This window comes from Benincasa hispida, chromosome 8, assembly GCF_009727055.1.
Source record: "Benincasa hispida cultivar B227 chromosome 8, ASM972705v1, whole genome shotgun sequence".
In the NCBI taxonomy this organism is placed as follows: domain Eukaryota; kingdom Viridiplantae; phylum Streptophyta; class Magnoliopsida; order Cucurbitales; family Cucurbitaceae; genus Benincasa; species Benincasa hispida.
In genome coordinates this window covers 16,571,574-16,598,611 of record NC_052356.1, presented here as the reverse complement: position 1 = coordinate 16,598,611, position 27,038 = coordinate 16,571,574, and the positions used below count along the sequence as shown (strand labels likewise).

The 27,038-nt window shown below is 32.0% G+C and overlaps 1 protein-coding gene and 1 non-coding gene across 2 annotated transcripts; one reads left to right on the top strand and one right to left on the bottom strand.

The window, feature by feature from the left end:
- The first annotated feature begins 2,848 nt into the window (after positions 1-2,848).
- LOC120084332 lies at positions 2,849-2,955 on the top strand. The gene has a single exon (XR_005483692.1). It is a non-coding gene; the product is annotated as a small nucleolar RNA R71 (small nucleolar RNA).
- Positions 2,956-20,985: 18,030 nt separating this feature from the next.
- Positions 20,986-25,574, bottom strand: LOC120082405 (omega-3 fatty acid desaturase, endoplasmic reticulum-like). Its single transcript, XM_039037567.1, is given in 10 exon segments — positions 20,986-21,358; positions 23,608-23,745; positions 23,856-23,936; positions 24,279-24,464; positions 24,545-24,637; positions 24,730-24,796; positions 24,927-25,016; positions 25,105-25,126; positions 25,129-25,302; positions 25,305-25,574. Coding segments are annotated over 10 exon segments (1,122 nt in total). The 5' UTR covers positions 25,402-25,574; the 3' UTR covers positions 20,986-21,184.
- Between the last annotated feature and the right edge of the window lie 1,464 nt (positions 25,575-27,038).

Genomic DNA, 27,038 nt, shown 5'->3' with positions numbered 1-27,038 from the left:
TCTTGAACCACCGGGTAAAAATCCATCGTTTAGTAAACACCTTAGGTAATCAATCGCTTAGCGCACACTAGACGATAGCGTGAAAAGCTAAACGATCACTTAAATGACAACGAGGCCGTGAAGCCTAATCGTCTAGACGATCGCTTAACACGCGAAGAGGTAAACGATTTACCCCGCCTTTACTCCGCGATCGTTTAGTCAATAACTTAGCGATGAGGGTTGCTGAGCTATACGATCGTCTAGTGCGCGAGCGCGTTAAATGACACCCGAGCATCTGATACTCAGCAATCGCTTACCCCATCGTCTACATGATTCGATCAACCCCTGTCTCTTATACACATCTAGATGTGTATAAGAGACAGCATCAAGGAAGAAAAAATAATCATTCCCTATTAATCTATTGACCATTTGATCAATGAAGGGTAGAAAAAAATGATCTTTCTTTGTCACCACGTTGAGTTTTCTGTATTTCATACAAATTTGCCAACCCGTGATGGTTCTCGTGGGGATCAATTTGTTGTTTGCATTTGGAACCACTATCATCCCACCCTCTTTGGGAACGCATTGCACAGGGCTGACACAAGTGCTATCTGCGATGGGGTAGATAATGTTGGCATCCAACCATTTGATGATTTCTTTTTTGACAACCTCTTTCATCGCAAGGTTTAGTCTACGTTGAGGTTCTATTGAGCCCTTCTGATTTTCTTCAAACTGGATTCGATGCATGCAATACGTTGGGCTAATACCTCTGATGCCTGTGAGCATCCATCCGATCGCTCTAATATATTTTTTTAAAACACTAATCAATGCGGTTTCTTTTTCTTTAGGTAATGCAGAGGATATGATGACTTGTAAGGTTTCATTCTGACCGAGAAATACGTACTTCAAGTGGGCTGGTAGAGTTTTTAGTTCTAGTGTAGGTGATTTCTCTAAAGAGGGCTTCTGTGCTTTTCTTTCTTCATCCAAATTCAGCATTTCATCATTCTTCAACATCTCTGTTATCGCATGGCAAGTTTCAATGGATGCTATAACATCCTCTCTTTCTTCATTCTCTTCCTCAGAATCTCAATTTCCAATGCAAGTTTGTTCATCATCGGAATCAGATAAGCCTTCCTCATTTGGGAACTTCATTGCCTTGATAATATTGAACCTAAGCTTCTTTCCATTGATGCTCATTATGATTTCTCCCTTATGCACATCAATTTGAGCACGACCAGTAGACAAGAATGGTCGTCTCAATATGATTGGAACAACTTTATCTGCTTGATAATCTAAGATAATGAAGTCTGCAAGTAGGATGAAGCTGTCTATTGTTACCAAGACATCCTTTAATTTCCCTTCAGGGTGCACCAAGGATCTATCAGCGAGTTGAAGAGTCACCGTTGTGGGTGTTAGCTGTCCCAGATCCAATCTTTTGCAAATTGAAAGGGGCATTAAGTTTATGCTTGCCCCCAAATCGCATACTGCTTGGCCAATATAGATTCCTCCTATTGAGCAGGGTATTGTGAAACTGTCTAGGTCACGCATCTTTGGTGGAATTATAGTGTTGTATTCTTGTGTCAATGCCACCGTGGCAAATATTCTCGTGCTTCTCTTCTTCGAGACGATGTTCGTTAAAAATTCTGCATACACAGGAATCTGCTCTATCGCTTCTATGAATGGAATATTGATGTGCAATTTTTTCAATATTTCCAAGAAGCACTGATACTGGCCTTTATCATTATGTTTTTTTTTTTTTTCAATCTTTGAGGAAATGGAGGTAGTTGTACTTCAAGTGTTTCATGGTTTAGAGGCTTAAAGGTGATCGCATCTTCTGGTTCCCTGGTTGTCTTGGACTTCTTTGATTCAGTTTGTGATAGAGGCTGCTTTGATTCAATAGCAGGTTGCTCATTTGATTTAGTCTTGCGAGGCTTCTTTCTCGCCGCCTTTCCACTTCTTAAGGTAACTGCTTGACAATGTTCTTTCCCGACATACCCTGGATTATATGGAAGCTCGGTTGAGCTAGGCAATGTCCCTTAGGGTATGTTCTTCAGCTGTTCCACAAATTTTCCCATTTGAATTTCCAAATTGCGGATGAATGTAGCTTGGTTTTGAAGGACTGATTCATTCTTTTCGATGTATTCCTTCAACAAGTTCTCTAGGGATGATGAGGATGATGGTTAAGAATTGCTAGCTGACTGTTGTTCATTAGATCTATGGAAGAATGCTAGCGGTCCCTCTCTTTGAGCCACAAGCTGACTGCTTTACTATTAGTTGTTCTTCCAAGAAAAATTGGGGTGATTTTGCCACCCCTGGTTGTAAGTGTTTGAATAAGGATTGTTTTTGACAAAGTAAACTGATTGAGAATTTCGTGGGCATTCCTAAAAAGAATGTGATTCTTCACATAAGACACAATTGGTGTTTGTTTGCTCTATCGCATTGACTTGCCCATTTCGAGCTCCTGAATTGTTTATTGCGATGCCTTGTAGCAAGTTTATCATCACATTCATCTGATTTTGTAATGATGAGATGGCACCATTACTTGAATTACCTTCTCTAGGCTTCGTTCTTTGATCACTTTCTTGTCAATCTTCATGGTTTGATGAGATGCGATCAAGAATATTTTTTGCTTCTCATATGTTTTGTCCAAAAGACCTCCTGCTGTTGCCGCATTGACAGCTGTCTGTGATGCAGAGTTGAGTCCATGATAGAAAATCTCCATTTGGAGGCAATCAAATAATCCATTGTGTGGGCAGTCACATATCTGTCTCTTATACACATCTAGATGTGTATAAGAGACAGATTGGCAGCTGTCTGCGATGCAGAGTTGAGTCCATGATAGAAAATCTCCATTTGGAGGCAATCAAATAATCCATTGTGTGGGCAGTCACATATTAGCCCCTTGAATCTCGCCCATGCGTCACTGACTGATTCATCTTCTTCTTGTTCAAAATTAGTGATCAATCTCCTCCTTTTGGCATTTTTTATGGGAGGGAGACGTCATCTCTCCTGGTTCGAGAGAATATACCCATTTTCTTGCTTTATCGCATAGTGAAAATGGAAATAACGTAAGTCGAACCTCTTATGGGAAAGCATTAGGGAACACAAAAGTGTTGCATATTTCAATGAAGCTTCGTAGATGGGAGTGCGGATCTTCACCACGCCGTCATCCGAACTGTCCCACTGTTTGTATCATTTGTAACATTACTGGCTTCATCTCGAACCTTGATCCATCCAATGCTGGTCTCATGATTCCTGTGAGAAATCATACAAATTTGGTGACACATAGTCCCAGATGAGTCTATTGTGATCATTTGCTAGTAGGATGGGATTTGCCAGCATGTTTTCATTTGCTACTCGTTCTTCAAGTTGTTCAGCCATTTTGCGAGCTCTTCCTTGCTGTCTGCGTCTGTTTCTCTTCCTTTTGCAAAAAGTTCTTTCAATCTCTAGGTCGTACTCAAGCTCAGGAGTATTTCCTTCGCTCATAGGATGCTTGCTTCTTCCTTCACAAGTGTAATGGCAATACTTTAAAGGTCGAGAGCTACAAAGATCAAAGAGGTTTGATGTTAGCACAATCTATACCGGAATCCCCGGTAACGACGCCAAAAACTTGATGCGTTGATTTATCATGCGATGAAAGGGTGTGTGGATGTGATGATTATGCAAGTTTTCCTAACAAAGCCTAAGTATAAGCCTTCTTAGGGTCTTGGTAAGTCCAGGGTCGAACGTAGGGATTAATCAGATAGATATGCGACAGACTCTATCTCTGATCTTATTGCTATTTTGAGTTTAAGAAGTTGGATGGTGATTGACTTTGATTTCTTGGGGCAATGGAATTAAATGCAAAGCGATAGAAGAGAGGTGTTGTAACAAATATGCGATAAAGGGGTTGAGAAGAGGTTTTGCTAACATTTCTTAAGATATTCTATAAGTCATGCGATCATGCTATACACAAATATTAAGCACTATATTTCTCAATGCATATGGACAACAGATAGTACTTATTTCTAAGTCTCCTCTATTCTTACTTATGAGATCTAATCTGACTCTTTCAAGCCTAGATTCTATGTCTTTAGACTACTCTTTCAAGTACTAAAAAGTGATGAATGAAACATACATAAGACAAGATGATCACATAAAGTGCATAACTCAAGTCATGCTAGCTAAGTACTTCTCAACCCATTCACAAATTTAGCTACTCATGTATGGCGTGAAAAGAATGAACATAGATTGAAATGTAATTTCCATTCTTGCAAATAAAATGCTCAAATAAAAAACAATAGATGATGTAAATGTTAAGCTAGGTAAGCAGTATCTTGCTTCCTCTGGCGTTTACACGACTTTTAGCACTCCAATTCTTTTCTAATTTGTAACTCTTGCTCTCACAAGGGTTAGGTGTGGGTTGGTGTCTCTCTTCCGTGTTGTTTCGGCAGTCTCTCAACCTCTCCAAAAATTAATTCTTCTTAAGAATTCCTTCTATTGGTTTGGTAGTATTGAATGGTATTTATAGACTTCCAGACAAAACAGTTCTTCATCTCACTAATGATTGCGTGGATGGGCGACATTAATTTCCATACCTTGTCCTACCGTCTGATGGTCACTGAAGGTTCAATGGATTTGCAACGATATGGTCTTCAACAATCGCTAACTGAATTTCTGATTTAACCACTATCGGCTTCACGTCCCATCACATTTTATCACATTAGGCCACTGCCTTTATGTAAGGTCATCACGCGATCGTCTTTGAAGTATCATTAGATCATCAACTCAGAAGATCGTGCTATTGCCTTGTTCTATTGGATCGCCAACTTAGGAGATCGCGCTATCGCCTTGTTCCTGCACAGAAATACAAGATTAACTCAGTTTAACTGCTTTTATGCGATGAGAGTTAGCGATCGTGATTTTGCTTTCAATTTGGCGTGTTCAATCATAATATTGCCTATTTACTATCGCCTTCTCTCATTTTTTTTTTTTTTAATAATTTGAACTTTAATCACTTTTATTTTTACAAGTTATCAGTACGTGAATAGTTGACTAAACTCTTTAGCCACGAGATCCACTATTCGTTAACTTCCAGTCATTCCACTAAAGACTGACAGTTGAACTCTTCTTACCACAGATATATTTCTGTGTCCACTCGATATAACCAATTATGAGTACAATGACCCTTCACAAATGCTCGTAAGTACAGCTAGGCCAATTTATCATTTTGTCCCTATAGTTACATCTCACTCCTTAAGTACCACTGATTCCTCTAATGAACAATATAACATAGTCCAACAATGTGTGAACACCTCTCGAGCCAAGAGAAGGTGTGTGGCGCCACATCGTTCAATCTCCAGAATCAGTTCTTAAGGGAGCTATCTATCTACTTACCCGTGCATTGGGGAAGGAGTGAATTCCATCTTATATAACTGAGTTCCCAGCTCCCAAATCAGACGAATCCCCAAAGTGGTACTAGTAGGTTTGAGTCGGCGGCCTGGCCACTTGCACCCATGTAAATAAAAGAACCACCCTCAATGGCAAGAGTTCCCAACTCACTCAGGATTGAGGTCATGTTACCTATGGTCATCCTAGTGAAGTGAAGTCTCTGTCATGAACGGTGTTATATAACGAGACATTAACACTTTGTAGTCAGGTCTTATACACTATGTATAAGACGCCTCCGCTCACATGTCCCCTACACAAATGATCAAGATCAGATCATCTGTGACAAGTTACAATACTTGTAACTATTCCACAAAGCGGGCTGCATCCGTAGCCAAGATAAGGTTTTTCTCTTATATCCATATACTATAGACCATTTTGGTTATCTCTTAAGACATGATCCACTTGTATGTCACCACATACACGCTTGAGACATATGGATAACCAGGGATTTTAGGTTTATTGGTTTGTGGTAAAGCATATAAAACATTCAGATGAGCAAAATCAAGAAATTAAGTAAAATATTATATATTATACATCACAAGCGTTCGTACAAACTACAAGACACGAGACTTTAGGGCATCAGCCCCAATAAATCTCATCCATATTATTAATATTTGAATCATATCCAAATATTTAATTCCTCTAAACTATTTATAGTATTTAACATAAATCATATTTAGATTAAATTTAATTATATGAATCTCATTCATATATTTAGTATTTCAATCATATTCAAATTCTTCTCAAAATACTTTATTTTATAATGTATCTAATACGTTAGTTTAACTATATCACATATAATTAATTTAATTAATTATATCATATATAATTAATTCTCTCAATTAATTTGAACACTTCAAATTAATCCAAAATTAATTCTCAGTTAAATCCCTGTTGAGCTACAGATGGGACCTTATGGACCTATAGATTGAAGTTCAAATGGTACTTGGATAATTAATTTAATTAAATTACTCAACTTCTATTAACTATCAGTCACTCCACTAAAGACTGACAGTTGCACTATTTGCACTACAGATATATTTCAGGGTCCATTGGATATAACCAATCAACAATGCGATGACTCGTCACAAATTACTCATAAGTACAACTGGCCAAAATTATCGTTTTGCCCCTATAGTTATATCTAACTTCTTATGTACCACTGATTCCTCTAATGAACAATAAGTCATAATTCAACTATAACCAAGTTCTTTTCAAGCCAAGAAAGGGTGTGGCCACATTGTTCAAGCCCCAAGATCAGCCCTTAAGGGAGCAATTTATCTACTTATTACGACATTAGAAAAAAAGTGAATTTTGTCTTGTGTAGTTGTGTTCCCAGCTCCCCAATCAGATGATCCCCATACAAATCGAAGGACCATCTTCATGAGCAAGAGTTCACAACTTAATCAAGATTCAGGTCATGTCACCTATGGTCATCCTGGTGAAATGTAAATCTCTACTATTAACCTTGTTATATAATAAGACAAATCATTTCATGGTCCAATCTTATAAAAACTCTTTGTATAGGATACCCTCGCTCACATGTCTCCATATGAGTGGTTAGGGTCAGATCATTTGTAGCACTTTACAACAAAGTGGGTCATATCCGTAGTGTCACCAAGATAAGGTATCTAGCCTTATCCATATACTACAACCATTCAGGTTATTATTTAAACAAGATCCACCTATATGTCTCTACATACTTATTTAAATTACATCAAATAACCTAGGATCTTAGTTTATTAGATTGAGTGTATGCTCATAAAATATGCTCATAAAATAAAATTTATTTATTAATAACAATTTGTTTATACAATTTTACAAACTACGAAAATACAAGAGATTTAGGACACCAATCCCAAAATTCTCATCCCTTCACTCTCACCCAAACAACTCAAAGGACAACCCTCATAGACAAGAGTTCATAATTCATTCTGGATTGAGGTCGAGTTACCTGTGGTTATCCTATGAAATGTAAATCTCTTCAGTCAAAGGTATTATAAAGAAAGTTAATCATTTTCCGGTCTGGTCTTATATAAACTCTTTATATGGGATACTTCCACTCGCATGTCTCTACATGAACAGTTTGACTCAAATCTTTTTTAACACTTACAACTCTTGTAACATTTATAAAGGGATTATATCCGTAATATCACGAGGATAAGGCACCCAACCTTATCCATATACTACAAACCATTTAGGTTATTATTTGAACATGATCTACTTATATGTCTACCACATACTGTTCAACTTACATAAAATAATTTTAGATTTTTCCTTAATGAATAATTGTATATATAAAATAATCAACCATTCTTTCAAATAACTTATCAACTATAAAGCTTTAGAGCATACATCTCAACAGAAGAAACCTGCCTATACCCCTAGTCATCATAATGAAGCTTTTCATAAATGTTTTTGTAGATCTGATGTTGATCGAGCTCTTAAGAAGATGAATTTGTCTAAAGCTCTTAGGTTGGATGGTATGCAAGCTCTTTTCTACCAAATGTATTGAGATATTGTGGGTGATGAAGTTGCGATTGTCTGTTTGAATTTTCTTAATGAGGTTAGGGATTTAAGTAAGATCAATAACACTTTTATCTCTCTTATTTCCAGGTGAAATAAGTCTTCCAAACTTATGCCTACGTTTAGACTGATCAATCTTTGTAATGTGGTCTATAAGTTGGTAGCTAAGGTTCTGGCTTTAAGAATGAAAAGGATCTTGAGTGAGATTATCCTTCATAACTTGTCTTTATCCTTTACTGGCATTTTATGAACAATGTTATGATTGGATACAAGTGCTTCCATAATAAGAGGAAAGGAAAAGGGGAGTGTGCAGCTGCCAATATTGTCACCAGTAAAACCTATGACAGAGTCAGGTGGATTTTTTTAGTGAGATTATGCTTAAATTGGGTTTTGATCAGCGATGGATTAATTTGATCATGAGATGTATGGAGGCAGTCAGTTTTGCAATTATGGTGAATGGCATCCCTAGGGAGTGTTCCAAACCGTCCAAAAGTATCCGCCAAGGTAATTCGTGTTAGGAATGTCCTAACCTCACAATTCATAAATAGTTTTAACATATTCTATTTATCAATAAAAGTATCATTGAATTAAATTGTTGATATTGCATTCTTTTATGAAAATCTAATAAATATATCCATGGTTATAGTATGAACACTTTAACTTTATGTGGTGACATAAATAGGATCAAGTTAAAGCATATAGCCAAAATGGTCTATAAGTATATGGATGAAATTGGATATCTCATCCTGGTGACACTATTGGATGTGACCCATTTTGTATACTGATACAAATGGTGTGATCCACAAATTATTCATGTAGAGACATGTGAGTGGGGCATCCTATGCATTGAGTTTTCATAAGAATGGACCTCGAAATAGTCACTTTTCTTTATAAAACCGTTTACTATTAAAACTAACTATTTCAAACTAAAATGACCTAAGGTAACTCGATCTTAATCCTAAGTTAACTATGAACTCTTGTTTATTCAGGATTATCCTTTGATCTGCATAGGTGAGAGTAGTCCAACAACACTGCTCAATAAGCTTCCCATTTTGGGGATAAGACCGAATAGATAGTTGGGGACATAGCGATGCAAGATGGAATTCCCTCCTAACCGACTTAGGGTTAGCAGATAGGTTGTTTTCTTATGTGCTGATGTCTAGTCTTGAACAACAGGACCTCGAACTCTCTTAGTAGAGAGGGTCATGATTTATAAGTGTTGGGATTGGTGTCCTAATTCTCCCGAAGTCTCGTTGTTTTGTAAAGATGCACATTGTTAAATGAATTAAATAAGTGTTATTTAATTTTAGCATTTACTTATATCCAATAAACAAAGCTCCTTGATTATCTTATGTGAACTTAAGCATGTATATGTGATATACAAGTGTATCATGCCTTAAGTGATAACCTAAATTGCTCTGTAGTATAAGGATTAAGGTGGGATACCTGATCCTGGTGACACTACGGATACGACCCACTTTGTAGAGGTTTGTAAGTGTTGTTAACTACTACAGATGGTAGATCCTGATCATTTGTATGGAGACGTGGAGCGGGGGTGTTCTATACAAAGAGTTTGTATAAGACCTGGACCACGAGAAGACTAGACTCTGTATATAACGTGATACTAGAGACTTGCATCTCACCTAAATGACCATAGGTGACATGACCTTAATCCTGAGTGTTTTGTGAACTCCTGCCTTTGAGGGTGGTCCTTTGATTAGTATGGGTGAGAGTGGCCAGATTGCCAACTCAACATGCCTACCTTTTTGGGGACTTGTCTGATCTGGAGCTAGGAACTCAATTCACAATATGGAATTCAACTTCTTTCCCGAAGTAGGGATAAATAGAGAGATTGCTCCCTTAGGGCTGATTCCGAGCTTGAACATAGTGGCCACAGCTTCTCTTGGAAGAGAAGACTCAGTCATATTAGGACTATGATTTATGTTCATTAAAGGGATCAGTGGTACTTAAGGAGACAAATGTAACTATAGGGGCATAACGGTTATTGGCCCAACTGTACTTACGAGCGATCTGTGAATGGTGTTCGCACTGCTGATTGGTTAAAATGGACACATATATATCTGTAGTGAGGAGAGTTTAGTTGTCAGTCTTTAGTGGGTGCCTGGCAGTTAACGATGGTGGATCCCGTGACTAAAGAGTTTAGTCAGTTATCCACATATCGTTAGAGCTTCGGATCTACAGGTCCATGAGGACCCTTGGTAGCTTGGATTCATGTAATGATCAGTTCTTGATGTTGATTTGAAATTTTCAAATTGACAAGAGGTATCTTGATTATATATGATATAATCATTGATATATAAGATACATCTAGTGGAGGATTGATGTAAATGAGATTTACATTTAAGTACCATGGAATAGGAAAAGAATTATGGTTTATATGTTTCATGAGATGAAATATTAAAACTATAGGTTATAAATATAGTATGATAAGTTGGTTATCATTTATATTTATAATAATATTAATTATTAGATAATTAATATCTTTTCTTTTTAAATAACCAAAATAGTAGGTGGTTATGGATCATGATAACTGTGAGTATAAAGGAAAGTGGTTTCCCCATTTTTGAAAAAGAAGAAGGTTTTCACAAAAAAGTTTGAAAAAGAATTTGAATTTTCTCTCCGGCGAAAGAAAACTAACGGAAATCGTCAAGTAAATACAGATTTACTAAAACGACGGTTGGAGAGCTAACATCGTACAGTGTTAGCTAAATGATTGTTCAGTATTTACTAAACGATCGTCTAGCAAAGCTATGCTAGCTATACTAAACGATCGCATAGCTTTGCTAGACGATCGCTGACCCAAGTAAACGATTGTGTAGAGTCTATACGCGATAGACCAAGCTAGACGATAAGCTAAACGATCGCATAGCTTTTGCTAGACGATCGCATAGTTTTATCTAAACGATTGGGCATCGACCTATATGATAAGTCTCCGACTTCTCCCACTTGCCCAGTCGTGTATGCGATCGTTGTTTCCTCCGTTTGTCTGCCTCACACCAAGTCCAAATAGAACCCACCCTCTAGATTCTCATACCGAGAATACCAATGTCACCTTGTTGGTGGTGTCAGACTCAACTCGACACCGTCGAGGTTTTTCGAAGGCCGTTCATAGTGCTACGGAGGCCGTTCGCTATTGCGGAGGAGTTCGTGACCGAGGAGATCATTGAGGACGAGCACGAAGTGTTCGTGCTATGTTCGTGCGGTGTTGCAATCGTGTAGATCAAATGCTCGTGGTTGCTGTTGTTCGATCAAAGTGCGCATCGGAGCATGAGACACTTCTGTCGTTATTAGTACAGTTTTTTTCCTCTGTACATTTATGTTTCATGCTGTAATTTCTCTGTAAATTGTATAACTGCTTGTATTGAAGACTGTAAATGATTTGTTGATCCATGAATGTAATTTGGAATAGTCTGCTTCCGCTACTCATGGAAATCCCGAGTCTGATTTCCTTCAATAAGTTGTACTATAAATCAATTGTTCAATAGAGGATCAGTGGGAGCTTAAGGATCAAGTTGTATTTACAAGGGTAAAACGGTAATTTAACCTAGCGTATGAATGACCTGTGAAGGATCGACTTACTGATTATAGTTAAAATGGACAGAAATACATCTATAGTGAGGAGAGTGCAACTATCAAACTAAGTGATATGTCTTGATAGTTAACGAATAGTAATTAATTCGATTTAAAGAGTTTAACCAATTAATTACAAAATTATAAGCTCATGATCTGTAGGTCCATAAGGTCCCTCTCTAGCTCATAAATCGGATTAGTAAATTGACTATTTTAGATGAGATTTGAAATTAGGGTTAAGAATTTGAAATGTTCAAATTCAATTAGGGTTTCAATTGATTGTATTCGATACAATTGAAATGTTTAATTTTATCGAAATCAAACAAAGCTGGAGAATTAAATTAATGTTTAAATTATGATTTAAATATCAATTACATGAATAGTGGAATTGGTATTTTATTAATTTAATTAAGATATTAAATAATTAAATTAACAAAATAATTAAAAGATTTAATTAAATTAATTTTATTTAAAATTAATAAATAGAATTAATTTTATAAAACTAATATATAAATAAATCAGTTTATTTGAAAAACAAAATTGTTTTATAAAAATCAATTTGTTGTTTTAAAAACAAATTGGATAGTGGAATTTTCCAAAAAGTTGGAAAATTCCACTTTGGTGCTAAGCACCTTACTCAATCTCCACTAAAATTCTTCCATTAATTCATGAAGCAGGTGCTAGCCACCATGCACACAAACTATCTGCATGTTTTTGAACTTATAAATTGAAGTTCAAGGCTGAAGAAGAGGTATGCATGCTGAGAGAAGTACCAAGCTGCTGTTGAAAAAGAAAACCTACAACCTTCTCTCAAATTCACCTAATTCCAACTCAATTTAAGTGTTTCCACCACACAATTCATACTAGAGTTTAGTGGAGAGGATCTTTATGGTGGTCTACTTGAAGTTTCAAGCACAAATTCGTGATATTCTGCTAAATTAGAGGAGGAGTCTTCAAAGGTAATGTACTACTCAAACCCTCTTATGAAATAGTTTTGAAAAGCATGTTTTAAACTCAAATTAAATATAATTAGAGTGCTTATTGATTCTGATTTCTTCTGTTGCATATTAGTATACTCTATCAATTCGTTGTCTCCTTACATGTTTCTTCTGTACGTGAAAGGTCTCTCTACTCACTTAATCAAGGAAGGATTTCTAATCAATATTTATAATATCAAAATTGCTAAAAATTATCTTATGTCATAACTCATCTTTTCTTTGTTGATGGCAATTTGTTCTTTCTAAAGGACTCTGAAAAGGAGTGTCGTAAGCTGAAGAAGATTCTAAGAGACTATAAGAAAGCATCGGTTCAGGCCATCAACAGAAGCAAATCTATGTTCTTAGCAAGTAACAAAGTGGATTCATCTCTCTTTGATATTCAAATCTTTCTTGAGGATATTATTTTTGTGGGCAAGTTAGTTAAGCTCTTTGCTTTTGACATGCTCTACATGAGGAGAACGAAGTGGCTTATGTCTTTGCAACTTTGACATCTTCTCAAGGTCATTCTTTGATCTGAAAAGATTATTTTTTAAATAACATCCTTCCTCTCATTCTTGATGGTGACATAACATTGTTGTTTTTTGAAAAATTTTTACAGATAGAAAAATGTCAAATTATTTACAAAAATAGCAAAAAAAAATACTAGTAGACATTAAAAGACATCTATCAGTATTTATCACTGATAGACTTCTATTAGTTTTTATTAATGATAGATGCTGATAGACTTCTATCCATCTCTATCACCCTCTATCATAAAAGATTAAAATTTTTCTGTTTTGTATAAATAGTTTTCCTTATTTTTGGATTTTTGAAAATTTCTCTTGGTTTTTTTTTTTTAGAAAATTAATAACTTAATCTCTAGATATGTGTGTGAAGGGTGAGATTGTTGAAAGGGGGATGAGGGAAGAAGAAAAAATGAAAAGAGAAAAAGGCTTTCGGTGATGTATAAAAGAATTAGAAACATCTTGTAGTCATTTTCATGCTTTCGGTTTGAAGAAAAGAAGTTTCTTTCTTTCCCTTTTTTCTAAAAATTTAAAAAATAGGTTTTTTTAAAAAAAAAAAAATAAGAAGAAGAAGAAGAACTCAATTAGTTTAGTTATGATTATTCAAAAATGGAAATTAAACATACATAACAAAAAAAAGGGTAAGTTTGAAAGAATATAAAATAAGAAAGCGAAAAAGCAAAAAGAAAAAGGGGAAAAAGGGAACAACTTTAAATATGAAAGTGAAAGAACGAGTGAGAAGAGTGGAGCCCAATTGTATTCATAAAAAAATAATGTATCCCTTATACCCACTAACCACTCCGTGTTATATCTTTTTTTATTATTAAAAAATATTAATTTAATTTATCTATCTTTTAGATTAATATAAAAATTTATTCGAGAAAATCATCCTAATGACTAATAGTTTTGCATCATTGAATGACGGAAAACTTCACAAATACTTCGAATTTATATCTGATAATTATTAAGAGACAATGACATTATAATAGCATCACTGAGTAATTTTGCATCTAATAGCTTTGTTAGCTATTTTAAAATATTAGAATTCTATTAGATACAAAATTAAATATTTAGAAACCTATTAGATAATCTATTATACACAACTATGAAAATACTTACACTTATTTATTTAACAAGGGTTTTAAGTCGAGTTGATTTGAAGTACATCATCTTTAAAATAATTAATTAAATAATAAAGGGTAGTAGGGACGAGAGAGAGAAAACAATGGTAGGTTGGGGGACAACGAGGGTGAGAAAGAGTCGATGGATAGAGAAGAAGAAGAACAAGTTAACGGTGGGGCGGGAATGAAAAATGATTTAAATAAAATAACAAAAACTTGTCACATCGCTTTAAAATTATAATAATATTTTTTGTTTTTTGTTGTATCAGCATCGAATTTTAATTTTAAATTCACGTTAATTTTATACATGATAAAGAGTAAATAGAACGTTAATTTTTACGCTAAGAATATTTTTGAAACCTAAATAAAAAGTGGTGTTAGCTTCTTATTTTTAGTGATCAATAGAGTAATGGCTCATTTTTTTATGATGCAAATTGTAGAATACTTTCCATCTACTCTCTGAATTGCATTCCTTAAAAAATGGTCTCTTTTAGTACTTCTCACACACTGATTGTACTATTTTATTCATATTTAATTTTATAAATTTCATAACATTTTTTAAATGTTGCTATTCAGGTGATAACTTTCTTTAAAGAAAAAAAGAAAAGAAAGTATATACATTGTTTGTAGTACTATGTCTTTCCATTCCCACTATGGATCTCTTTTTTTTAAAAAAAAAAAAAAAATTATTGATGTATTTTTGCAAAATAGATCTCATCGATTTAAATATTTACTTAGGGCCCATTTTTCCTATTAATGGAATTATTTTTAAACAAATTGATTTGTTTTTTTTAAATGTCAACTTTTTATTATTTATTTTCATAAAAGCAATCTTTTGCTTGATGTTTTTAGTCGTGAGATGGGTGTGTGAATCATGTGATTTGCTTCTTATTTTATATATTTTTATATTTTTCTTGAAGTCTTTTTTTATTTGTAGTGTTGAACTTCTATAAAAAAAACAATAATTTAATTCCTAAAATAAAATTTAGTTAGTAATAAATTAGTCTATGTATTTTTAAAATTATACTAATTTTATTTTTAAGCTTTAATATATAATAATTTATATATTAATTTGTATATAATTCGATGACCCAAAAAATCCGTTCAACACAACCTAACCCGTACGATTTGGATTGAGTTTGTCCATGAGTTTATCCATGAATTTACCTAAAATAATTTAACCCGATCCAAATCAATCTAAGCTTCTTACTATTTTTAAAAAGTATGTCTTTTAATTATGATACAATTATATATACATATGTTTATTTTGAATTTATTTAGTTTCATGATTTTTTTGATAATTTGTTCTCCAACAACTCCTAAAAATAATTTTTAGCACTTTGGAAGAAAATTTTATAATCCAAATTGAAATTGAGTTGTTAATTTTAATTAAATAAAAATTTTGCATACTAACATTTTACTTATGGTTTAGAATAAAAACTTAAATTAACAATCCAACTAACCCGAACCAACCCAACGCTCGAATATTTCATGGTTGGGTTAGATTGCATTCATTATTTAATAAGAGTTATTTGTGTTGAAAAAATGTACAATCCGAACGAATTGGGTCTAAAAAGTATTTCAACCTAATCCATGAACACTCCTAAAAAAGACTAAAGAAAAAATATAAAAAAGTATTCATGACTTCATAAATTAACTAATTCAATACATATTACAACTGTCGTCTATGAGATTTCATGTTTTGAAATCAATTCATGATGATTTTATATCTAACTTATCCAAAAAAAATTCCTTTATATATGCTATAAGACAACTATTCATTCATTGATATTGCATTCGATTATACAATCAAATCCTATTGATTTTTGTATAAATTTTAATTCAAAAAATTTAATTTATATATTAATTGATTAAAAAATTATAGTTATTAAATCAGGATGATTTATGTATAAAATCTATTGGATAAAGATTTTTTTTTTCTCTTTCTCTTTTTTAAAGATGACAATTTTATAGACTTTATTGTTACTTTTCTTTTAAAATATCTCTCCATATTTATTTAGAGTAAATTTTGCGAAGATAGTAACAATAACATTATCATGTTTTATTACGTGGATATTCTTTAAAAAAAGATTTAATCGTAGTAATTTAAAAAGTGCAAAAAATGGGGCTTGAACTATGCTCCTTGATAAGAAACAGTGCGCCCACCACTGCTCTACACATACTTGAAAATTATTGAATCAGCTTATATATATCTTCAACATATACTATAAATTTATATTAAAAATACAAAAAGTGGTAATTTGAGGAGGATACGTATCCTCTGGTCCCTACATGTATCCGTTCGTATTTTCTAATAGTTAATGTATTAATTATTGAAAAATGTGAACACATAGCACTAAATTGAAAAAATATTATACACCAAATTGGGAAAAAAACTCAACGTTGGGGACTAACACATACACTAAGCATTAAAAATGACAATATGTGAATTTGAAAACGTTAATGAGTTTGTCAAATTTTATTATATATTGACATTGTGATGGTTCAATTTTATATAGCAACATATAGTTTCAAGTAAAGTAAGTTGTTATGTACTAAGTCACATGAGTAAAGTGTACGTTGACGTTTTATTATAATATGGATTAAATTAAAAATTGTTTCATATGATGAAACAAAAATTATAATATATATATATATTTAGACCTTAAGTTTTAGGTTTAGTTTTCATTTGGCCTATTCAAAATGTTACACTTTTATTTCTTTGTTTTGAGTTTGTTTATTCTCTCAATTTCAAATTGTTATAATTTTATCCATGAAATTTAAATTTTGTTTCAATTTGGTCTTTAGGTTTCTAATTTACACTTTTAAACTTGATTTTTCTCTAAATACTCACTTCCGGTTTTAGGTGTTAATGTTTATTAATTAATTTAAAAGAATTAAACGAATTATAATGAGTTAGGTTTCATTATTTTTCATCACGATTAAAATTAAAATTAAATTTTTACTTCATACTCATTTTAAATTAATTAATAGACATTAATGTCAAAGATTAAAGTGAATATTTAGTAAAAAAAATTGATGTTAAAAATGCAAGTCTTGAAAGGGTAACCAAATTGAAACATAAACTCAAATCCCAAGGATAAAATTGACATATTTTAAATTTTAAAAACTAATTGAAATCGAATTCAAATTTTAAGTGTTAAATATGTAACATTTTGAAATTTAGACATCTAAGAAACTAAGTTGAAAACAAAGCAGCTAAAAGATATTTTTCCCTTAAAGAAAAAGTTAGGGAAGAAATTGGAGAAATAGCACAACAAGAAGAAGGGAAAAAAAAGGAAAAAGAAAAAGGGAAAAAAGTGAAGCATAGATTCTCTTCCCCTATCTTTATAGGACATGGCCTTCAAAAGAAGGGATGTTGATTAAAGAGCCTTCTCCAACCAAAGTATGGTCCCTTACGTGAAAATGAGACTTTTCAATATAAAACAAAAACATTTGAAATCTACGAATCTCTCCTACTACATTGTAATCAATCTCTTTTTTTCTTAATTCTATTTTTTATACCATAAATGTGGAGCATAGGAATTCGAGTCTCCAACTTTAGAAAAAGAGTACGAAGCTGTTTGGTGCTGAAATGACATAGGATGTCTAGAGTTCTAATGTCTGTGTTTGGGGTGCAAAATTGTATTGTCTGAGTTCATATGTCTATGTTTAGATGTGCAGAGTTGTTATGTCTAAGTTCATATGTCTGTGTTTTATGTCTTTGAGTGTGTAAAATTCATGTCAGTGTTATCTAGTTCAATTTTTTGTACTATAATATTATTTACCTGTATGAATAATCTTATAATTCAATTATTGTATCAATTCAGCTTTTTGTATTCAAATATTGTCTTTTAAATAATTTTTTATTATTGTTGTTTAGAAAAACTAAGTCAAAATTTAAGATTAATCTAAAGAGTTAACTAAATACCAACATTTAAAAATACGAAATTTAATTCTAAGCCAGGGATGGATATACCAACTTTTTTTTCTAAAACCTTTTTCACATTGTAATACTATATATATATATATAATTTTCAATCATGATTTAAATTTTGAAAAGAGCCTTAAAAAATAAGACAAATAAAAAATAAAAATAAACGAGTGAAAGTAGTATTTATAAATTAAAATTTTAAAAATTATCGAGAACTAAAAAGTTATGAATGGTCAGTTAAATATTTTAGTGAGCCATTTAAAATAAAAAGTTTTACTTCGGTTTGATTTTAGGGATTTCGTTGAAGCTTTTCTCATATATATTCACGGATGAGTTTTTTTATTGAGGTTTTATAATGGGCTTTTGAATAGTAGATTTTAAATAATGATGTTGTATATGAAGAGATTTTTTTATTTTTGAGAAATTGTGTACAAAGATTTAATCCAAAATATTGTGATTTTTTTAATGGGGCATTATATAGATAAATAATTGATATATTAAGCAAATAAAAATGAAAACTTGAATGACATAATTTATAGATAATAAAGTATTAATATACTCTATCACATAACACTGGAAAAAACGATATATGTAAATTGAAGGTAAAAAAATGGGTGCATGGAACTAGATTGAAATACCATGGTTTCTTAATAAAATGGATATAGTGGGAAAAAATTACATCCGAAGTATAATAAAATAAACTCAAGAAAATAATAAAGAAATAAAAAAAAGTAAGTGAGCCATAGAAAAGGAGGAGAGAGTGGTATGAGAAGGGGGGGAGATATAGGAAGTGAGGGTAGAGAAGCTGAGAGAGTTATTAAATGAGGGTTACACATGTTGAAGAAAGTGGAAAGGGAAGATGATACATCAATGGGCCAAACGGTAATATAGGGACTATATGATCTCCCCACATAGAATATTGAGCCCCCAAACAAGTTCTACAAATTAATTTTTGTATAACTATGTTCATGTTGACAAATGAACCTCCTTATTTAATTTGCTCTTAATTGGTATTTCGTCATTTTCCTAACTTGGCTTTACAAGTCTCTATTAGTTAATTAATTTTGTTTTTAGTTAAACAACATTTAGAGCCTGTTTGGGAGGTAATGAGTTTGTAATGGATTATAATTTCATCCTAATTCCAGTTTCCAATAATCCTGATTAGATTCCAACCTTTAAAGTGAAGAGATTTGTTTCCAAATGTTGATATTAATTATTCACCTTGCAATTGTTCAGCTAAAAAAAAAAGAAACTAATTGAGCATTGTTTTGAATGGTTGCAAGTCTTTATTCTCTTACTTTTATCGATTTTCCATTTTTATTACAATAATGAGATGGAGGAGAATTTATACGGTAGATTGAAGCATCTCAATTAATAAACCTAAAGTCGAAAAATCTTGGATAAAAATAGTACGTATTGTTGCACTTACACTTAAATGATTTTTATATATTTATAAATACGTGAATATATGAATAATAGTGAAATCTCAATTTAAAAAAACAGTTATGATTAATATAAATCGCTATATATATATATATATATAGTTATCATACCTATTTCTGATGAAGCATAGAGATAGTAAATTTTGAATGGTCAAAGCTCTCCCCCGAATTCTATTGAAATATGAATTATGTTTGAAGAAGGCTCGCATCTAACTCTACACTCAACCATCTCAATTCCATCTGCCATCCCGATATATGGAAAACATCCTATGATTTCTTGGACTAATAAAGTTATCAAATGAACTCTGAGGACTAAAATTGATGTCTTCCATTAATTAAGTTTCTACATGCTTATTTATAAGTAGGTATGTCCTTGTTTATGTGAGTATTGAGAAAACAAATCACACTAAACATTTTTTAGCTTCACTGATTTTGTTCTAAAGTCTCATTTGATAATTATTTAGGCTCTATTTGATAACCATTTTTTAAAATTACTAAGTCTATAAATACTACTTTCACCTATAAATCTCTTGCTTTGATAACTATCTTTATCCCTATTTTTAAGAACCAAGTCAAATTTTGAAAACTAGAAAAAAAAAGTATTTTTTAAAAAACTTATTTTTGTTTTGGAATTTAGTTAAGAAGGCGACTCTTCTACTTAAGATTGATACAACCATGGTAAGAAAATGAAAGAAAATAAGCTTAATTTTTTCAAAAACCAAAAACAAAAAAACGAAATGATTACCAAACGGGACTTTGTTTTTAGTTTCTAGTTTTAGAAAAATAAGTCTATAAACACTATTCTTATTAAAGTTCTTTGTTTTGTTATTTCCAATATTTTAAAAGCAAAGGCTAAATAAACACTCCACGACTAGCTCTTAGTTGATGATGTGATGTCCATTACACAAGAGTTGGGCTTTACCCATTTGCAGTATTGTCACAATGTTATGGCACACTCACTTGCATTTAAGATGTTAGACGAGCAAGTTTATTCTCTTCTCCACACATCATACTCCGAGTACTATTTATTCTACTTATGTCTCATAATGTAATTTCATAGCTAGTTGATGTTGATGTTGTTGTTTATTTATTAAAAAAATTATTTTAATAATCTTTGAAAAGAGAGAATTTTTTAAAAACTTGTGTCTTTGAAATTCAACTTTATTTAAAAAAACAGAAACAAGTAAATACATGCTTAGAATACATTTGAGCATTTTCTGTAAGGAAAAAAAAAAACCTCTATTAAAACAATTGGTTTTTTTTTTTTCAAGAATAAAAAAGATAATTTTTTTAATAAATTAGACACTTGAAAGTTCATATATTTAAAATATATGATTTTATACATATTAAAGAAAATTTGTGAGATACCCACCAATTAGAACCATCAAAGTAATCAAAATCATCATAAAACAAGTATGCACCAATTAGAACCATAAAAAAGTAATGAAAAGAAGAAAGATGTAGATAGATGATAATTGAATTGAATTTATTTTTTTGTTTTCAATTGATGGGATCAAAAAGGAAAATGTTCTTTTTTTTTTGGGAAGGGGGTATTTTGGGAAATGTAATAATACAAGTGCGACTAAGCCAACAAGAAGGACAATTCTAAAGAAAGGTTGAACTCAACTAAGGCTTGAGAAAAGAGGAGAGAATGGAATTTTTAGTAGTGGTAAAGATAAGGATCTGTCTGGTAAAAGACAATATTGCCCTGGTCATTGACATAGTGGTCTTGTCTTAGGCTGTTCACCAGATTGTTTACCAAATGAAATGGAATTGGCCCTGATTTCTTTGGCTCTCTATAATACTTCCCCAACACTCCCTTGGCTGCCTTTGTCTGCCCCCCCAAAAAAAAAAAAAGACAAAACAAACAAACATTAGTCTCTATAGTACCATTTTGACAATCGTCGTGTATCGATTTAGGTATGTTTCGACTAATTTCATTCAATGAATCATTTCATTTGATTTTGACAGGTTTCCGTTTGTGAATATGAAAGGTTAAAGTTGGATTGAGTTTGTTATTTTCATTTAAACATCTTCATTTGTTATTTCCTCTTTGGATATATGGTTTATATCTTTGTTTTAACTACCATGTCCTTTCTATTTCAAAAGAACTTGTGTGTTGATTTGGAATGAATTTTTTTAATTTTCAAAGACATGTTTGATAATGATTTTAGTTTCGAAAAATTTAAACCCCTTCTATTTGGATTTTCATTTTTGTTTTTTTTTTTTTAAAAAAATTAAGTTTATTTCTTCCTTGTTTCTTACCATGATTTGCATATTTCTTAAATACAATAGTTGAATTCTTACCCAAATTAAAAAAACAAAAACTAATTTTTAAAAGCTATTTTTTTTCAATTTTCAAAATTTTGGCATGGTTTATTAAACTATTGATAAAAAGTAGATAACAAAATAAAAAATTTAGAGATGAAAATAGTGTCTATAAATTTAATTTTTAAAAACAAAAACAAAAAACCAAAGGGTTACCAAACGAAGACTTACATATTTAAATAGTTTGATAACGAGTCTATTATAAAAGGAAAAAAAAAAAAAGAAAAGAAAATTCATGCTTTGTTTAATCACGGTTTTTTTTAGGATTTTCTAGTCAAATTTCAAAAATTAAAACAAAATTTAAGAATTGTTTTTTAAAAATTTAAAATTTTTATGTTGGTAAAGCTTAGGATCTTTTCGGGGCACCAACAATAATAATGATGCATACAACTATTTATAATCTACAATTAAGTATAATAAATATTATTTTAAAATTCTCTACATTATTAACTTGCTACAGTATTTATTATTTTTCACTCATCTTCTCTTTTCTTCTTTACTACAATGTTTACTATTTTCTATCCAAACGAAAATAATTTAAACCTCAAGTACAATCTAATTTAATTTGGATTAAAATAATTTACTCTCTAAATACTAACTATTATAATTTTACTAATTATCATAATCAATTCAACCTCTCATATATTTCCTTGGCAACTCGTATAATTAATGGGTTACTTTTTATTAACGAGAATTTTAAAAAATTGGTTTTGGTATTTGGTCAAGATTCCGAAGAAGGCCTCTGCCTTAAAAGGTAAAGGTTAGGCAAAGAAAGTTGTTTAATAAAACGAATTATAATATTTTAAAAATGAAAAGAGGACAAATTTATTTTGTCATTTTCCATTCTAAAAACTCATGCTTATTGAACTATTTATATCGTTACATATTCTATTACAAGAAAGAAAAATTCAACCTCTCGTATAAAAAAAATTAGAAATTAATTTGAAATTAAGACTTGAAAAACATTTTGAAACATAAAACTATAAACTAAAGACAATCACATCACTAAAATCCAACAACCCATAAATCAAAAAGCAAATAAAAACTATTTTGTTGTCAAATCAAACACTAAATAATAACTATTCCATGACGATTGATCCTTAAAACAATTTTTCCTTTCAAAATTGTTCTTACAATCTAATAGCTATCCGATTTTTTTGACCTGAAAAGATTTCTTTTCAGCTTTTCGTCTTTTAAGAAAAGATAATATTTAAGGAAATTTTTATAGATAGCAAAAAAATATCAAACTATTTACAAAAAATTAATGATAAACACTTATAGATTTCTATCAACGTCTATCAATGATAGACTTGTATCAATTTTTATTATCAAATGATAGACTTCTATCTCTGATAAACTTCTATTAGTCTCTGTCAAAGAAGATTAAATTTTGCTATTTTGTATAAATAGTTTCTCTTATTTTTCTATTTTTGACAATCCTTCAAATATTTAATGTAATAAATATGAGAATTTCTCAAACAAAATTCAGAATGTTGTAGCATTTATGTTTTCAGTTCATTCACACTTCTCATTCTTCTGTTAACGATATATGTCTCCAATAATTGAGTTAAGCTCAAACGTTAAGATATTTTTATTTTAGTAGATAAGATATCAATTATCATCTTAAAAATCGATATCGATCTCTATCCGACATTCTTAAAAAAAAAAAAAAAAAAAAAAAAAAAAAAAAAAAAAAAAAAAAAAAAGACATTTATTATTATTATTATTTTGTAATAAAGGGTAAAAAGGACATACCGCTTCAACGAGATGATAGTGAGGGATCTGAGGAAACAAATGGTGGATGACATGAGTTCCAATATCATGATGGATGTTGTTGAACAATCCATAATCTCGATCAACGGTCGTCAGCCCGCCACGTAAGTAGCTCCATTCCTGTCCATAAAAAATAAATATATAATTTTAAAATGAAAAATATTTCCGACTTGGGTTTCAAAATTTTTTCTTTCCCAAGAAAATCTCTATTTTTCTCTCTCTTTCCTTACCTCTCCTCTGTACCATGGCAGCTTCTGTTCATACCCATGGTGGTGCAGATATGTCACAAAGTCCAGCCACATTACAAATATCTTCAAAAAAAATTAAAAAAAAAAAAAAAAACCCAAAATGCATTAGATCCAAAAACAAAACCCATGAAGAAAAATAGAAAAAGTTTGAAACAATTTTTGATAATTAAATAAATTGATGAGTTGTGCCATGAGAGAGAAACAATAGAAATGGAAGTTCTTTTAATGTGGAAAAATTCATAGATGTTGACCAACTTAACAATTAGTGATTCCACCATTAAAATCAATATATTCAATCCTTAAAAGAGTTGAAAGATGGACCAATTTTAATGGAGGAGGCAAGAAGTTCCTCAATTTCACCTAAAACAAAAAAACAAGAAGAAGAAGAAGAAAAAGAGAGTTCACCCAGTACGGAACGCCATAGATTTTGAAGATTTGGAATGGACCAAAAACGAAGGACAAATAAACCAACAGAACCGCCATTAATGTCCAACATGAAGTTGAAATCACAATGTCTTTTCTCTCATTTGGAGCAAATAAATCACTATATGGATTGAAATGAGATCCTTCTTTCCCTGGGCTTCTCCACATCTGCAAATTGCCAACATTCAAATTTCTGTTTCGAAAAAACTGAAAAGCCGAAAACCCAAAATCGAAAAAGAGATAATTACAAGGTAAAATGGGTATGCAAGAATGGGGAAAGGTAAAGTGAATCTGAGGATTCTTGTTCTTTTTTCCAGCTGCTTATAAGTCTTCTTCGTCAACTGTCATTAAAAGAAAAGACGCCATTGAAATGAATGTAAAAGCTAAACAGGGGGGAAAAAACAGAGAGATCTGACAAATCTGACGAACGTACTGGAACCCATGATTCGTCTTTCTCCACATTTCCATGGTTTTGATGGTGAGTTCTGTGGCTTATTCTCCTGTTCAGAAAAATCCAATAGTGATTTCAGATTCAGACCCCCACAAAAAAAAAAGAAAAAGAAAAAAAAAAAAAAAAGGAAGCCCGATCTAAGGATTTAGATTCGGGTGGAGAGAATTGTCAAACGGTACAATTCCTGATCAGGAACCAAAATGAAGGAATGAAGAAGAAGACCCATGAAAGAATTAAGCGCATAACTGTTGGAGAAGCTGCCATGGCCGCTGAAGAAACAAGCAAAAAAAACAGAGAGATCGGAAACAGAGAGAAAAAGAAAACAGTGTAAAAAACAGAGGAAGAGGAGATTCGAACCAGTCGTGGCCGAGGACAAAATGGCCCAGAACATGGTGCCCTGAGCGACCAAATAGATTGGCCAGAAGAGCCAGGAATCGAAGAAGACGGCGCGGCCGACCAATGCGGAGACGATGACTAAATCTCGAAGAACATAAACGAGAGAGCGCCAAGGGTTCTTGACCCAGCAATGGGGAGGAATGGCGGCTCGGATGTCGCCATACGGAAAGGAGGAGGGGCGGAGGGGTCGAAAGGGGCCGGGGTGGCGGCAGTGGCGTTGCCGTTGCCGGTGCCGGAGGCCGGCAGAGGAATGGCCATATTTCCCTTTCGAGAGAGAATTGGGGGAAACAGGAAATGGCCTTTTGATTTGGTTTTGTGGTTGAGAGAAAAATGGAAGAGAGAAAAAGGGCAAGTGAAGATTGGGGGAAGGTGGTGATTATAAAAAGGGGAAGTGGTAATTGGTCTCTTTGCTTACGAAAGACAAGGCCACACACCCATCTCTATGCCTCTTGTTCCCATTACCAAAAAATGTTAATAATAAATAATCAAATTACACTTTTGGTCCTCCTACTTTTAGATTTTTGTAAGAGAAGCCTTGGAACCATTCGTTATTGTATCTAATACTTTATTCAACTTTAAAAACCCATTTCCCAGGAGACGTAAACATATTTGGTCTCTTTGGCTTCGTAGCCTGCATTGTTTGGTCGTGGAAACTTTTAAATTACTTGAAGCTCATGATTTTCTCTTGCGTTATATGAGTAATATGACAAAGGTGTAATATGTATCTTACATATTACATGTAGTGTGAATTTAGTATAATCCATGGAGCATGACTCATGTGAATCGTCGTGGAATGGACTATCGTACATGGATCTTTTGTGGTGAACTTTGATGGAATTGTTTTTAATGGTGATGTGGAAATTGGTGTTATTGTACATGATTCCAATGGTGCCCCTATGTTGACTAAGGAAGGTTTCGCTTTCTTAGTTGGTTAATTTTGTGGTATTTATTAAAATCACATAGTCATCCATGAAAGAATTTCTAAAGCTCTTAAAACTAACATCTCCCCTCTATGGGTTGAAAACATTTCTCTTATCAATTCAAGGATTTCTTTTTATCAACAATAAGAGTAACTTAGTCACTTACGTATTAAGAGATTTGGCTTGAAAACCACCATATGGGCAAATGCTACAATCTATTTTGATTCACTTTTTTTTTTTTTTTTTTTTTTATGTGTTCTCTTATTTCTATACCAAGGTCATTTAATTTAACTGATGTATTCTAATAAGACCTTCACTTTTTTAACCTCTTTTAAAATTCAGAAATCTACTAAATACAAAATTAAAACTTTAATGTCTTAATAGATACAAAACTTAATTTAATATGCAATAGATTCGATGATATTAAAAAATGTTGCATACATTAGAGATCTATTAGACACAAAATTGATAATTCAAAACCCTATTAAACACATGCATTTAAAAGTTCAAAGATATACTTGGATTCTATCCTAAATTTTGGTCTTTTTGTATGATTTAACAAACTTTAAAGTATTTAACATTGTTTATGAACTTTTGATGTGTTATTTCATTGATTATTCAACTATAAAAAAGTGTTTAAATGATTATTAGGTTAAGGACAAATGGACCTTCGTCTATCTCCACAATGATATTTGACATAAACTTTCATGATTTTGCTTTTGAAATTATTGAAAAAGCCTCATACTAACGACCATAATTTTATCTGACTTTATATATCCCTGATTTTCTCCTCATCTAACTAATGTGAGATTTTGTTTATTCTTCAAACTATGAATTCTGTCTCATGAATGTCTAGTATATAAAAAACATTTTTTTTCAAAAAATTTAATAACTTATTAGAGAAACGGTACTGGATACTTTCTCAAATTTAAGAACTAATTAAATATATTAGACATAACTTTAAAAGCTCAACTA